We start from the raw sequence: 14,785 nt of genomic DNA on the forward strand, positions 1-14,785 counted from the left end.
GGGGATGGTGGTCTTCCACACAGAGCTTTAGCTCCCTCTCAAGTCTCCTAGCTGCTGGCATTCGCTGAAGGCCTCCTGCCCACACTGTGGCCTGGACGCCCATGGCAGACCCAAGCCACACAGGTTCTTAAGGGCCCCCTTGCCCTGCACTGGGAAGGTGGTCTGTTTGCCTGGCAACTCCAGATCAGCTCTGGTCTGGCTAAACCAGAGAGCTCCTCTGCTACCTGGTGGCTGAACCAAATGTTCCAATCACAGGGACCCCTTCCAAGTCTGTCCTCCTCTGAGTACTTTTCCTTAGCCTCTGTCGTATCTTGTATCTACATTGGAAGGACTGATGTTGAAGCTGAAACTCCAATATTTCGGCCACCTGATGAGAAGAGCTGACTCATTTGAAAAGACCCTGATGCTGGGAAGGATTGAGTGAAGGAGGAAAAGGGAATGACAGAGGATGAGATGGTTGGATGCTCACCGGCTCAAAGGACATGAGTTTGGGTAAACTCTGGGAGTTGGTGATGGACAGGGAGGCCTGGTGCGCTGCAGTCCATGGGGTCACAAAGAGTTGGACACGACTGAGTGACTGAACTGAACTCTTTCTTTTACTATTGTTAATGATTCTTATATTGAACTTTCCTTTTCTAACTTACTGATTGGTTTCTATAACCTGGTTAGACCCATTGCTACAGTCAGATAGCCCAGAATCAAAGCTTGCTTCTAAAATTTGTTCAGCTCTGTGACCATGAACAAATTACTGAAACTCTGATTCCCAGTCTGTAAAAAGAGGGCAGATTACGTGCCCTTGTACAGTCATTATGAGAATTACACAGAGCACATTAAGTGCCTACAAGTCAGCAAGCTTTGTTAGATGTAGCCAGTTAAGGAGATCCAAATGGGGGGGGGGGGCGGAGGGGAGTCAGAAAAGGAAAATATAAGCCAGAAAAACACCCGATAGAACCAAAGGCAGAGAGAAATGTTAACATAAAATCAAGCAAAAGGCAAATGAGATGAATAGTTAATGGTCCTTGAATTTACTTCAAATGGCAAACATTTCATACAATACTTACAATTTAGAAACCATTTCAAAATACATTATTTCATCTAATCTTCACAATAATACCAGCTTAGTGTGTATTGTCATAAAGGATGCTGTCATTTTCAAAGGTCCGAGACGAGACTCAGAGGCACGTTGGAAGCCACCTGCTAGCTTGTAAAAAGAGGGTCTTATCTACCTGCATAGCCCGTTGTCTTCATACCACTGCCCTGTTGTGGTCAAGTAGATATTAACTCCTGAAACATATCTGTCAGCTCACGGGGCTGAAAGTCTCCAGCTCTAGTCCTCAAAGAAGACTCTACGCAACACTGAACGGTGTCTAGCCTGACTCAAAGAGAAGTGTTTCTTATAATAATCTAATCTTGTAAGTTTAAATTTTTTGCTCTTCATTAGGTCGTACTTAAAATTAGCCCAGTAATAAAGGTACTAATTCATTAGTGAAGTGCACGGGTTACTTTGTAATAGAAATTTGATGAACATTGCTCTAGAGCTGCATTTCCCAAAATTATTTGAACAGAGCACAGGTGATATTTTTAAATTTAATAATGGAAGAAAGCATTTAATTTTATTCAAAAAGTACACACAATGCCTTCTATTAAAACAAAAAAAAACCCCTTATGTTAAAGAAGAAAAAAAGATTCCACAAATTGGTTTTCTCAGTAACACATCAAAGAGGAATAAATTTGTGTAGTAAAATGCCTATTGTTTAATAACACTGAATAGTATTTCAAGTATATTCTGATATTGAAAAATAAGAGAAATATTATTGCATTTTCCCATCCTTTAGACAACATATATCAAGATAGAGATTAACCAGAAATTCTACACATGAATTAATGCCCAAGTTAAAGGTCATGTGCTCCCAAGTCAGACAATCTATGAATGACTTTATGGTTTTCACTGGTTAGGCATGTTATTTTCTTAAACATAGTTTGCATGCTAATAATAAAAATAGTAAAAATATCATTTATATCACAATTTATATTTTTAAAGAAAAATATCACTTGCAATTATTTTTAATAGAATACCCATTTATATAGCGTGGAATCTTTAATGTTCTGTGGAAACTAAATATTTTAACAACTACAACCATTTCTCAGACAAAATCTTACATTGGGACCACTATATATAAGACAGACAAGAGTTTATTCACTTAAGTTTACTTTTGCATTCAAATTTATGAATTAATCAATTAAGAGAAATTAGACTCTTTTGATCAACACAAAATAATCTGTGGATAGCAGATGGCAGTGAAGTTTTATTACCAGTTTAGCATCCACCCTTTTCTCTGGCTTGTTTTTTTTCTGGTTGGACAGAATTGGTAAAATCATAATCACTACTTTGCAAATGGTAATCAGGGCCTCTACTCAGAGTTGCACAGGCTATGCACTGCAGAACCCCAGGGGGCACCAGGAAATCCCCACCTATAGGCCAGTACTAACAGTTGTTGGAATTTGTCTGTTTCTTTGTTTTGGTTTCAAATCCCATGGACAGAGGAGCCTGGTGGGCTGCAGTCCATGGGGTCACAAAGAGCTGGGCACGACTGAGCAACTAACACTTTGTTTTGGTTTCAACAGCTCAGTTTTCATTGTCAGTATACTTTTCTATTAAGCTAATCTCAACATTTGAAAAAGGAGTCATAGTATCTGGCAACCAGAAAGTCAACAGTGACCTTGATGATTTGGGTGAAGTGATGGAGATAAAAGCTTGACTGACTAGGTTAAAAGAAGAATTAGAGACAAAGTGCACAAAGAACACTTTTGAGGAGTTTTATGGAAGTGAAAGAGGAGAGTGAAAAAGTTGGCTTAAAGCTCAACATTCAGAAAACGAAGATCATGGCATCTGGTCCCATCACTTCATGGCAAATAGATGGAGAAACAGTGGAAACAGTGGCTGACTTTATTTTTGGGGGCTCCAAAATCACTGCAGATGGTGATTGCAGCCATGAAATTAAGATTCTTACTCCTTGGAAGGAAATTTATTTTATTTTATTTTTTAACTTTACAATATTGTATTGGTTTTGCCATATATCAACATGAATCCGCCACAGGTTTGGAAGGAAATTTATGACCAATCTAGATAGCATATTCAAAAGCAGAGACATTACTTTGCCAACAAAGGTCCGTCCAGTCAAGGCTATGGTTTTTCCAGTGGTCATGTATGGATGTGAGAGTTGGACTGTGAAGAAAGCTGAGTGCCGAAGAATTGATGCTTTTGAACTGTGGTGTTGGAGAAGACTCTTGAGAGTCCCTTGGACTGCAAGGAGATCCAACCAGTCCATTCTGAAGGAGATCAGTCCTGGGTGTTCTTTGGAAGGAATGATGCTGAAGCTGAAACTCCAGTACTTTGGCCACCTCATGCGAATAGTTGACTCATTGGAAAAGACTCTGATGTTGGGAGGGATTGAGGGCAGGAGGAGAAGGGATGAGATGAGAGGATGAGATGGTTGGATGGCATCACCAACTCGATGGACGTGAGTCTGAGTGAACTCCGGGAGTTGGTGATGAACAGGGAGGCCTGGCGTGCTGCAGTTAATGGGGTCGCAAAGAGTCGGACACGACTGAGTGACTGAACTGAACTGAACTGATGGCGAAGAAAAGAGGTCAGATGAAAGCTATCTCTGACTCCTGTTTTCCTTATATACACATACCTATTTACTAATGAATCCTGTTAGTCCGAGCCAGCATTAATACTTGCCTTGATTAGTGTGGTGACCTCCTACTTGGCCACTCTGTGTGTGTGTGTGTGTGTGTGTGTGTGTGTGTGTGTATGCTTAATTGCTCAGTTGTGTCCGACTCTTTGCAACCCCATGACTGTAGCCCACCAGGCTCCTCTGTCCAGGCAAGAATACTGGAGTGGGTTGCCATGCTCTCCTCCAGGGAACTCTTCCCAACCCAGGGATCGAACTCAGGTCTGCCACATTGCAGGCTGGTTCTTTACCATCTGATCTTCCAGGGAAGCCCACTTGGCCACTCTGATCTGCCCTTAACCCCACAATCTATTCTCAAAAAAAACAGCCAAAATTATAAATTATGCTTTTTTAAAATTTTATTTTATTTTTAAACTTTACAATATTGTATTAGTTTTGCCAAATATCTAAATGAAATCTGCCACAGGTAAACCCGCGTTCCCCATCCTGAACCCTCCTCCCTCCTCCCTCCCCATACCCTCCCTCTGGGTCGTCCCAGTGCACCAGCCCCAAACATCCAGTATCGTGCATCGAACCTGGACTGGCGACTCGTTTCATACATGATATTATACATGTTTCAGTGCCATTCTCCCAAATCTCCCCACCCTCTCCCTCTCCCACAGAGTCCATAAGACTGATCTATACATCAGTGTCTCTTTTGCTGTCTCGTACACAGGGTTATTGTTACCATCTTCCTAAATTCCATATATATGCGTTAGTATACCGTATTGGTGTTTTTCTTTCTGGCTTACTTCACTCTGTATAATAGGTTCCAGTTTCATCCATCTCATTAGAACTGATTCGAATAGCCAAAGCTATCTTGAGAAAGAAGAATGGAACTGGAGGAATCAAACTACCTGACTTCAGGCTCTATTACAAAGCCACAGTTATCAAGACAGTATGGTACTGGCACAAAGACAGAAATATTGATCAATGGAACAAAATAGAAAGCCCAGAGATAAATCCACGCACATAAATTATGCTTTTAAAACATGGGTTAGGTAATGGCACACCTCTGCCCCAAATCTTCTAATACATACCCATTTCACTCATTATAAAAGCCAAAATTCAATAAAATCTTCATAAACTGGATCCAAGTTATCTCTGTGCTCCTACAACTACCCAGACATCCCACTCACTCCATCCAGGCATGCTGGCCTCTTTGCTGTGCCTGAAGAGCAAGCATGCTTCTGTCTGAGTTGTACTCATGGCTCCCTCTGCCTAAAATGTTGTTGCTGCAGATATTCATGAAGTTCATGTCCTCATTTCCTGTAAAGAAAATTTTATCACACAGGCCTTCCCTCACCACCCTGTATAATCTAGCAGCCCTCTTGCCCCAGCAGTCTCAGTTCGCCAACCTTCCTTCACTTCTTCTCTATATATATTAGTCATGTTTAAAGTGTATTAAACATTTAGTTATTGTGTAGTTATTGTCTGCTTTTCTCACTAGATTCTAAGCTCCACAAGAGTAGGACTATTTTCTTTTTGCTTGTAGCTATATCCTCATCTCTGAGCCTGATGCCTAGCACATAGTAGGTGCTTAATAAATATCCATTTAATGATGTAATAGTGATTAGATGTTTCATTTTCTTTTCTTTGCCATGCCTCCTGTCTTGTGGGATCTTAGCTCCCCTACTAGGGATTGAACCTGTGCCCTGTGTGGTGGAAGCACAGAATCCTAACCACTTGACTGCCAGGGAATTCCCACAAAAAGTTGAATTTATTCTTTTTCTATCTTGAGTCAAAAGTTTCATTTCATTGTTTATACTTATCTGCTGATTTAAACAGTGGCATTGCAATATGTTGAGTTTATTATATAGATCAGTAAAATTTGGCAACTAATTTGTTAGTTTAACTTATGCAATTATGATATATTTATCAACCATAATTATGTTTATGAACAAAATGATCATTCTTATCATATTCAAAATATCTGTGCTAGGACATTGCCTCTATATGGGCAATCGTCTGTGTTATAAAAAAGTAAATACCGTTTCTTCTTATTTCACACAAATGACACTGGAAATCTGGCAAGTTAAAGTCAATTTTTATGAATGGTTTTGTCAGATCTTGTTTTGTGATGTGTCAGCTTCCTATAAAATCCATTTGTTTGCTGCTGCAACACGCAACAATTTCTTTAACACATTTGAGCAGTAATGTCTATACAAAGCACAACTTCCAGCCATGGTTTTTCTTGCCATTGCTTTTGTAGTCTCAGTAAAACACTACTTTTACCTATTTATTTAATAGTATATAAAAAATCTGATCTCAATGTATACAGTTACTTTCTTCTGTTGAGTACCTATCAATCACGTTTATATTTACTCATTTGAACATATTGTAGCAAAATGGAAAGATTTTCACCAGCTGTCCTTCTGTTGAGTTTGAGGTGGAAGATACTTTAAAGAATGAAGCTAGTGACCAAAAAGGATCTACTTTAATAAATAAATTTTTAAAAGGAATAAATCTAGAATATGACAAAAAGAACATTACTCTTTAAGTCAACTGATATAGCTAAGACCTTAAAAATGCACATTGAGGTGTTACCCAGTTTCTAATCTGACATCTACTAGTGAGGTTAGCAGTCCTGATGATCTCCAAAGCATTATCATTTGTCACCTCTTATTTAACACTTTTGGTGAGCATTCTGAATATTATCACAGCATTTTAAGCATACACAAACACAGTCTTTCTCTTGCAGTCATGTCAAAAATCTCTGAAATACCTCTCTGGACTCCTACTGTTCTTTCTGTTAGAGGTTGAAGACCACTGAACTAAAAGTCCTTTTCCTTGGACAGAGTATTGGGAAGTAACAAAAGATGGTCAGGTCTACCTTCATTCTAACCCCAGAGCTCTCAGTGCCCTGGATGCCCCTGGCCAAACATGAGTTTCAACCCAAGAGGATGGCCTGGCCCAGCAGCCTGCACACGTCTCTTCTGCAATAACACACCTAATGAACAGCGTTCACGTGTGAGACCCACTCCACTGTGTGAACCCAGATGTTTTAGTAGCTGTGTGGCTTGCTTCAACTAAGCTGGGACTATGTACAGTTTCTAGAGGACTGACCATAACTCCATATTTTGTCTCTCACCAGCCCAACAGGTAACCAAGTGTCATGAAACTGTGATGAAGACCCAGAGTACTGGAATAGATTGGGAGTTTGGGACTGACATGTATGTACTACAATATTTATTTATTTTTTTAATTTAAATTTATTTATTTTAATTAGAGGCTAATTACTTTACAATATTGTATTGGTTTTGCCATACATCAACATGAATCCGTCATGTGTGTATACGTGTTCCCAATCCTGAACCCCACTCCCACCTCCCTCCTCATACCATCCCTCTGGGTCATCCCAGTGCACCAGCCCCAAGCTTCCTGTATCCTGCATCGAACCTGGACTGGCAATTCGTTTCTTATATGATATTATACATGTTTCAATACCATTCTCCCAAATCATCCCCCCCATGCCAACAGAGTCCAAAAGACTGTTCTATATATCTGTGTCTCTTTTGCTGTCTCACATACAGGGTTATTGTTACCATCTTTCTAAATTTCATATATATTCGTTAGTATACTGTATTGGTGTTTTTCTTTCTGGCTTACTTCACTCTGTATAACGGGCTCCAGTTTCATCCACCTCATTAGAACTGATTCAAATGTATTCTTTTTAATGGCTGAGTAATACTCCATTGTGTATAGGTACCACAGCTTTCTTATCCATTCATCTGCTGATGGACATCTAGGTTGCTTCCATGTCCTGGCTATTATAAACAGTGCTGCGATGAACACTGGGGTACACGTGTCTCTTTCAATTCTGGTTCCCTCAGTGTGTATGCCCAATAGTGGGATTACTGGGCAGTTCTATTTCTAGTTTTTTAAGGAATCTCCACATTGTTCTCCATAGTGGCTGTACTAGTTTGCATTCCCACCAACAGTGTAAGAGGGTTCCCTTTTCTCCACACCCTCTCCAGCATTTATTGCTTGTCGACTTTTGGATCGCAGCCATTCTGACTGGCATGAGATGGTACCTCATAGTGGTTTTGATTTGCATTTCTCTGATAATGAGTGATGTTGAGCATCTTTTCATGTGTTTGTTAGCCATCTGTATGTCTTCTTTGGAGAAATGTCTATTTAGTTCTTTGGCCCATTTTTTGATTGGTTCATTTATTTTTCTGGAATTGAGCTGCAGGAGTTGCTTGTATATTTTTGAGATTAGTTCTTTGTCAGTTGCTTCATTTGCTATTATTTTCTCCCATTCTGAAGGCTGTCTTTTCACCTTGCTTATAGTTTCTTTTGTTGTGCAGAAGCTTTTAATTTTAATTAGATCCCATTTGTTTATTTTTGCTTTTATTTCCAATATTTTGGGAGGTGGGTCATAGAGGATCCTGCTGTGATGTATGTCAGAAAGTGTTTTGCCTATGTTCTCCTCTAAGAGTTTTATAGTTTCTGGTCTTATGTTTAGATCTTTAATCCATTTTGAGTTTATTTTTGTGTATGGAGTTAGAAAGTGTTCTAGTTTCATTCTTTTACAAGTGGTTGACCAGTTTTCCCAGCACCACTTGTTAAAGAGATAGTCTTTAACCCATTGTATATTCTTGCCTCCTTTGTCAATTTAAAACACTTAAAATAGATATGCTAGGCACTTCTTTGGTGGTCCAGTGGTTGAGAGTCCACCTGCTGATGCAGGGGACACAGGTTCAATCCCTGGTCCAGGAAGATTCCACATGCCGCAGGACAAATAAGCCCATGAGCCACAACTGCTAAGCTGGTGCTCTGGAGCCTGTGAGTTGCAGCTACCGAACCTGCACATCTAGAGGCTCCACAACAAGAGCAGCTACTGCAGCGAGAAGCCTGTGCACAGCAGCTAGAGAGTCACCACCACTTGCTGCACCTAGAGAAGGCCCACGTGCTGCAACGAAGGCCCAGCACAGCCAAAAGTAAATAAAATAAAGGAATTTAAGAATAAAAGTACTTAAAAAACTAGAAGCCCAGCAAGGGCCCACTGTATAGCACAGTGAACTCTGCTTAATATTCTCTAATAACCTAAACGGGAAAAGAATTTGAAAAAGAATAGATACATATATAAGTGAATCACTTTGCTGCACACTTAAAACTAACACAACATTGTTAATCAATTCTGCTCTATTATAAAATAAAAATTTAAGAAAAAAGAACCACGGTGCTGGGGGAAGGGCAGAAGTATTACTGTTGCCTATGGCCCACTGTTAGTCTGGAAAAAGTACTTTGAGAACTTGCTCCCCAACCCATGCCACTTGTCCCATTAAATAAAAGAGGGAAAGAAATGACATGGGATGAAAAGCAACAGCGGGACCCGAATGTCTCTCAGGGGTATTGTGCTCACTGGACCTCGACATATATTCCCACCAGATTCTGGCACCTGAGTGGAGAGAGGGTGTGAGGGGCTAGGTCAGGCAGATTTGCTCAGAGAATCATTTTCATGGCTTTCTGAACTGAGATCTGGAAACTACAAGTACCTTTGTGTCATTTCTTTCTTAAGCACATGATTACCCCAGATAAGAAGGTTCTGGAGGCTAAATTCTGGGGCTGGGAAGTAGTGTGTCCTTTTTGAGTAGGAAGAAACTTCAGTGATGGTGGCAAAGGGGGCCACAGAAGTGGAACTGGGTCATGCTACTTTGGGGACCCCCCCTCCTATTTCTCTCTGGATCTTTTGTTCACAGCCTCCCAAACCGCTCAGACCCAGGGTCTACCTAAGAGAAATGTCCCACCTGGTGTCTCTTCAAGGAAGTCTGCTTAAGGAATCCAGATTCCTGGGAACGTCTCAGAGCCGAGGCTGGGGGCATCAACAAATACCAAGAAGTTCTGGGTGCCAAGACAGATAAACTTTATTTTTGCACACTGAGAAGGCTTTAAGAAGCAGACTTTATTCCAGTATTTGGATCTTCTTGACCTAAGACCAGAGCTAAGGCCAGGAGGTACGAGATTTTCGGGAAAAAGAGGAATCCATCCCAGCAGCTTAATTCAGGAGGAGAGGGAAGAATAAGACCAAGAAGTGACATTGGCTCCAGACTGGTCCTTGGCTGTGGCTCTTTGGATCCTCAACAGTTGCAGGTCAACAACAGTTCCTCAACAGTTGTAGTCCCCAAAACCGTGGCAGCAACTGGAACATCCAGCAAGCTCCACGTCTAAGCAGCTGGAAGGCTGGGGCTGGCGTCGGTAGTTGCTTGGGAACCGATGGGATACCAGAGAGCTGCAGCCTCCAAAGCCAGAAATAGAGCAGCTGGAGACATAGTGGGTGCGGGTGGGAGGCAGGTAGGGAGCAGGGGCCTGAGGGGCCTGAGGAACCTGAGGGAAGCGCTTAGGTGGATATTTGGGAAGGCTCTTGGTGGGGAGCTGGTACTTCTGCTGGTTTTGCTGGCAGAACATCTTGGAGAATGTTCAGTTGCTCTGTAAAGCAATGCAGATATTCCAAAAGGTCAGTGAATATAAACCTCATTTGTATCAGTATTTTCCCCGGAGTCTGATGTTCTGTAATTGATTCTGTGGCTCCAGGGCCCATATCTTTATAGCAGAGTAGCCCTACTTTCCTGGCATAGGGGAAATCAGCAGTGGGTAAGTTAGACTTTGGTAACACCTTCTCCAGGTGGCTAAGTGGTTAAGAATCTGCTTGCAAGGCAGGAGACATGGGTTCAATCCCTGGGGTTGGGAAGATCCCCTAGAGAAGGAAATGACCCACTCTAGTATTTTTGCCGAGAATATTCCATGGACAGTGGAGCTGGTGGGCTGCAGTCCACGGGGTTGCAAATAGTTGGACTCAACTAAGCACACACACACACACAAACACACACACACACACACACCTTCTCTGACCTGTTATGGTTCTCCTAAGTCTTCTGAATTCAAAGGCAGCAATGTGGGGCACTAGATAGTTCCCCAAATCTTAAACTTTTAGATAACATTTTCTGGTTTAAGAACCTTAGAAACCACATGTTTAGCCTGAGCCCATGGTCATACTAACCGGTTTCATCATTTGCCTTTTTTTCTTTCTTTACATCATGGGCTCTGCCTTAAGCCCTGTGTGGCTATCTCTTGTCTTACAAAGTAACCACCCCCCACCCCCTGGCCCAATCTCTGGTTACCATTTATCCCCCACCCCCCGACCAGGATTGCTTCTTCTGAGCCACCTCAGTGATTTCCATGAGCCTGATTGTCCTTCAATTACAAGGTAGTTCCCATTCTCTCCAACCTGGAGTGGCTTGTCCAGTTGTGTGGCAGTCCTGGCCCTCCCCAAATTGCCATCAGTTCAATGAAGACACTCACCTTGTTCTTCGTACCTCAGGCAAGTGATGGTATATCAAATGCAGTGAGGAGACACCGTGATCTGAGGCCTTTTATACATGTCCTGCCCCCAACTCGAGGGAATGAGCCATGGTCATATGAAAGATGTTCCCAACCAGGTCCTTATGGTGGCCATTTCCTACATTCCAGGGGCTCTGTCACTCTGTCACACTTGGTCATTACTGGATGCTCATGAATATCTTTCCAGAGCATCCTCCCCACCATAAATCCTGGAAGTATTTCCATAAAGATGAGCAGATTGTGATTTCCAAGGGGTTTATATGGGAACAGAATAACCCAGAGATTGAATTTAGGGTTTATGGAGGAATCCAATGCATGCTTGAGATAAAAATCTGAAGCCACAAATGTTGGGTCACCCAGGACATATGTAGGAGTTTCTGAAAACTCTGTTAACAGATTAGGGACCAGTCATCCAAGCACCCTGGGGCCACAACCGAAGGATTGGTATATCTGATTCAGATCCCAAAGTGTCTAAAACATTGACCAATGATGTAGCCTCATAGAAGAGCCCACCTGGACAAGATTTCAGGCCACTTCTTACCCTCTACACATGTATGACAAAACTGAAAGCCAGAGAGGATGAAGGAGATGCTCTGAGTCTTACAGAGTCTGAACTAGAAACCAGGTCTCCTAACTCTCTAGCTAGCTCTTTCTTTGATCATAGTTCCTTGTTTTTAACTTGCTTGAAATCTACTAGCTCCCTTCCCACCAGCAACTTTCCTAGTTTGCTTTTCTTAGTTCATCATTTCAACCACATTTTGACCAACAAATTATGGATGTGAGGATTGGGCCATAAAGAAAACTGAGTGCTGAAGAATTGATGTTTTTGAACTGTGGTGCTGAATAAGATTCTTGAGAGTCCCTTGGACTGCAAGGATATCAAACCAATCAATCCTAAAGGAAATCAACCCTGAATATTCATTGAAATGACTGATGCTGAAGCTCAAATACGTTGGCCACCTGATGCAAACAGCCAGCTTGCTCAGAAAGATCCTGATGCTGGGAATGATTGAACGCAAGAGGAGAAGGGGGCAGCAGAGGATGAGTTGGTTGGATGGCATCATCGACTCAATGGCCAAGGGTTTGAGCAAACTCTGGGAGATGGTGATCGACAGGGAAGCCTGGTGTGCTGCAGTCCATGGGGTCACAAAGAATCAGGCACGACTTAGCAACTGAAAAACAGTAAATAAACTTTCTTGCACCTTTAGTTTGTCAATGCACTTGACTGACAAAACTCCAACCTTGGCTGAATCTTCCCTGTTATGCCTTGCTGCTATAAAAGTGAAAGAAAGTGAAAGTGAAGTCGCTCAGTCATGTCCGACTCTTTGCGACCCCATGGACTGCAGCCTTCCAGGCTCCTCTGTCCATGGGATTTTCCAGGCAAGAGTACTGGAGTGGGATGCCATTGCCTTCTCTGAGACAGCAGCCTTAGTTGAGCCCAAAACACTGGTTGGCAATCCCGTATACTCTGTACTTACTCTGCACACACATCATGACTTTTCTCCCTCTAGATACATGCTGCTGCCTCCACTTCTTGGGGCAGACAAGAGCCTCAAGTGTAAAGTGTTCCACTTCCCACCACCAAGTCTTCAAGCCTATCCATGCCTGCGACTATCTTCTGTGACTTCCTGTGTTAGAGAAGGATCAGCTCCTTTTCTTTTCCAATGCCTCTCTACTCCTTTGCTCTGGATTCTTCTATCTCCTACAAAAGATTGTAGAGATTATCATTGTAGCTTCCTGTACTTCTCATTGCACCATACTTGCATTTATTTTTCAATACCTGTCATCCTGGATCTGCGACCCAATGGACATGAGTTTGAACAAGCTCTGAGAGATGGTGAAGGGCAGGGAAGCCTGGAGTGCTGCATGGGGTTGCAAAGAGTTGGAGACGACTGAGCGACTGAACAACTACAGCCTGGATAGAATGAAATCTCAGTATTTGCTAGTTCACTGTTTATCCTCGGCACCTGCAATGCCTAACATCTTGTAAGGCCTCAAAAAAAAAAAAAAAAAAAAGTTTTGCTCAGTGAATTAATGAGCTCTTTGTGGTTGAGGCAAAGGTCTCCCTCCTTTCACTCCTGGAGAGAGAGTACCTTGGGAGGCCAGGTCAGCGGCAGGTAAATAGGTCAGATATGGAGGCTGCTCCCAGGGTGGAGTCATTAGTGCCAATCAGCCGTAAGAGTTTGGCAATGAAGTCAGGCCTCTGGTCCTGGCTCTGCTAGTCCTCTGGGTTTCAAAGGAGACTGGACCAGATGGTCTCTGTACATCTTCAAATGTGTATTTTACTCATTAACATCAGACTTTCAAGGGCTTTTCCTGGCTTGCTATTGTCCCTGAACTTATTTTATCTGGGGTTGTGAGTGGTAGTGAACCTGAAGGAGGAGGAGATGATGGCTAATGTGCATGTGAGGATGCGAAACACTGGAAGGTAAGACACATGATGAGGAAGCAATTCCTTATAGTCTATTTAGTTCATCCTATTTAGTAGAGAAAATTACTTAAGTCATCTGACTGTGACAAAGCGGAGTGTTGTGTATATATAGTCATTTCTCTCCTAGCTAAGAGTTTGAGCCACTGAAGCCCAGATCTGTGGGATGGGCAACATTATATCCCTTCATGGCATCTGGTCCCATCACTTCATGGCAAATAGATAGGGAAACAGTGGCTGACTTTATTTTTCTGGGCTCCAAAATCACTGCAGATGGTGATTTCAGCCATGAAATTAAAAGATGCTTGCTCCTTGGAAGGAAAGTTATGACCAACCTAGACAGCATATTCAAAAGCAGAGACATTACTTTGCCAACAATGGTCCGTCTAGTCAAGGCTATAGTTTTTCCAGTGGTCATGTATGGATGTGAGAGTTGGACTGTGAAGGAAGCTGAATGCCGAAGAATTGATGCTTTGGAACTGTGGTGTTGGAGAAGACTCTTGAGAGTCCCTTGGACTGCAAGGAGATCCAACCAGTCCATCCTAAAGGAGAACAGTCCTGGGTGTTCATTGGAAGGACTGATGTTGAAGCTGAAACTCCAATACTTTGGCCACCTGATGCAAAGAGCTGACTCATTTGAAAAGACCCTGATGCTGGGAAAGATTGAGGGCAGGAGGGGAAGGGGATGACAGCGGATGAGATGATTGGATGGCATCACTGACTCAATGGACATGGGTTTGGGTGGACTCTGGGAGTTGGTGACAGACAGGGAGGCCTGATGTGCTGCAGTTCATGGGGTCACAAAGAGTTGGACACTACTGAGTGACTGAACTGAACTGAACTGCATGGCCCCCACTAAAACATTACAAATAATTTTCAAAGGTTGAAAAACAGTTCTATGGCATTGGTCTAATATCATCAACGAACCATTGATTCAATCATGAAAAATTATTTATCCCAGAGAAAATCCTTTCTAACCATAACTTGGAAATGACCATTTTAATGACATTGATTTGTTCACTGAGTACCTATTGGGTGCAGGGTTTTGTGAATTCACAAAAAAGGTTAAGATACTTATTTGCCCTTAAGGAATGATACAGGTGGGTTGATATGAGGGATAGGAAGGGAATTAAGATTTATTCTTAACCTGTCGTCTGTCAAACTTGTTATTTTCATTATTCCAATACATTATCTCATTGAGTTTCTTGCTGTTAACCCCATGTTACAACATAAAATAAGACGGAGGCTCAAAACCAGAGTGGGCGTTAATCAGGGC

General features: G+C 42.1%; 1 protein-coding gene across 1 annotated transcript; it reads right to left on the reverse strand.

Moving 5' to 3' along the window:
- Positions 1-9,848: 9,848 nt before the first annotated feature.
- Positions 9,849-10,148, reverse strand: LCE7A (late cornified envelope 7A). The gene has a single exon (XM_019958164.2). It carries the CDS (start codon positions 10,146-10,148, stop codon positions 9,849-9,851), a length of 300 nt encoding a protein of 99 aa, XP_019813723.2.
- Between the last annotated feature and the right edge of the window lie 4,637 nt (positions 10,149-14,785).

The sequence above is a fragment of the Bos indicus genome, chromosome 3 (genome assembly GCF_029378745.1).
Source record: "Bos indicus isolate NIAB-ARS_2022 breed Sahiwal x Tharparkar chromosome 3, NIAB-ARS_B.indTharparkar_mat_pri_1.0, whole genome shotgun sequence".
Classification (NCBI taxonomy): Eukaryota; Metazoa; Chordata; class Mammalia; order Artiodactyla; family Bovidae; genus Bos; species Bos indicus.

Coding starts and splice junctions, on each gene's coding strand:
- LCE7A (XM_019958164.2), bottom strand. CDS start 10,148: ATGTTCTGCCAGCAAAACCAGCAGAAGTACCAGCTCCCCACCAAGAGC.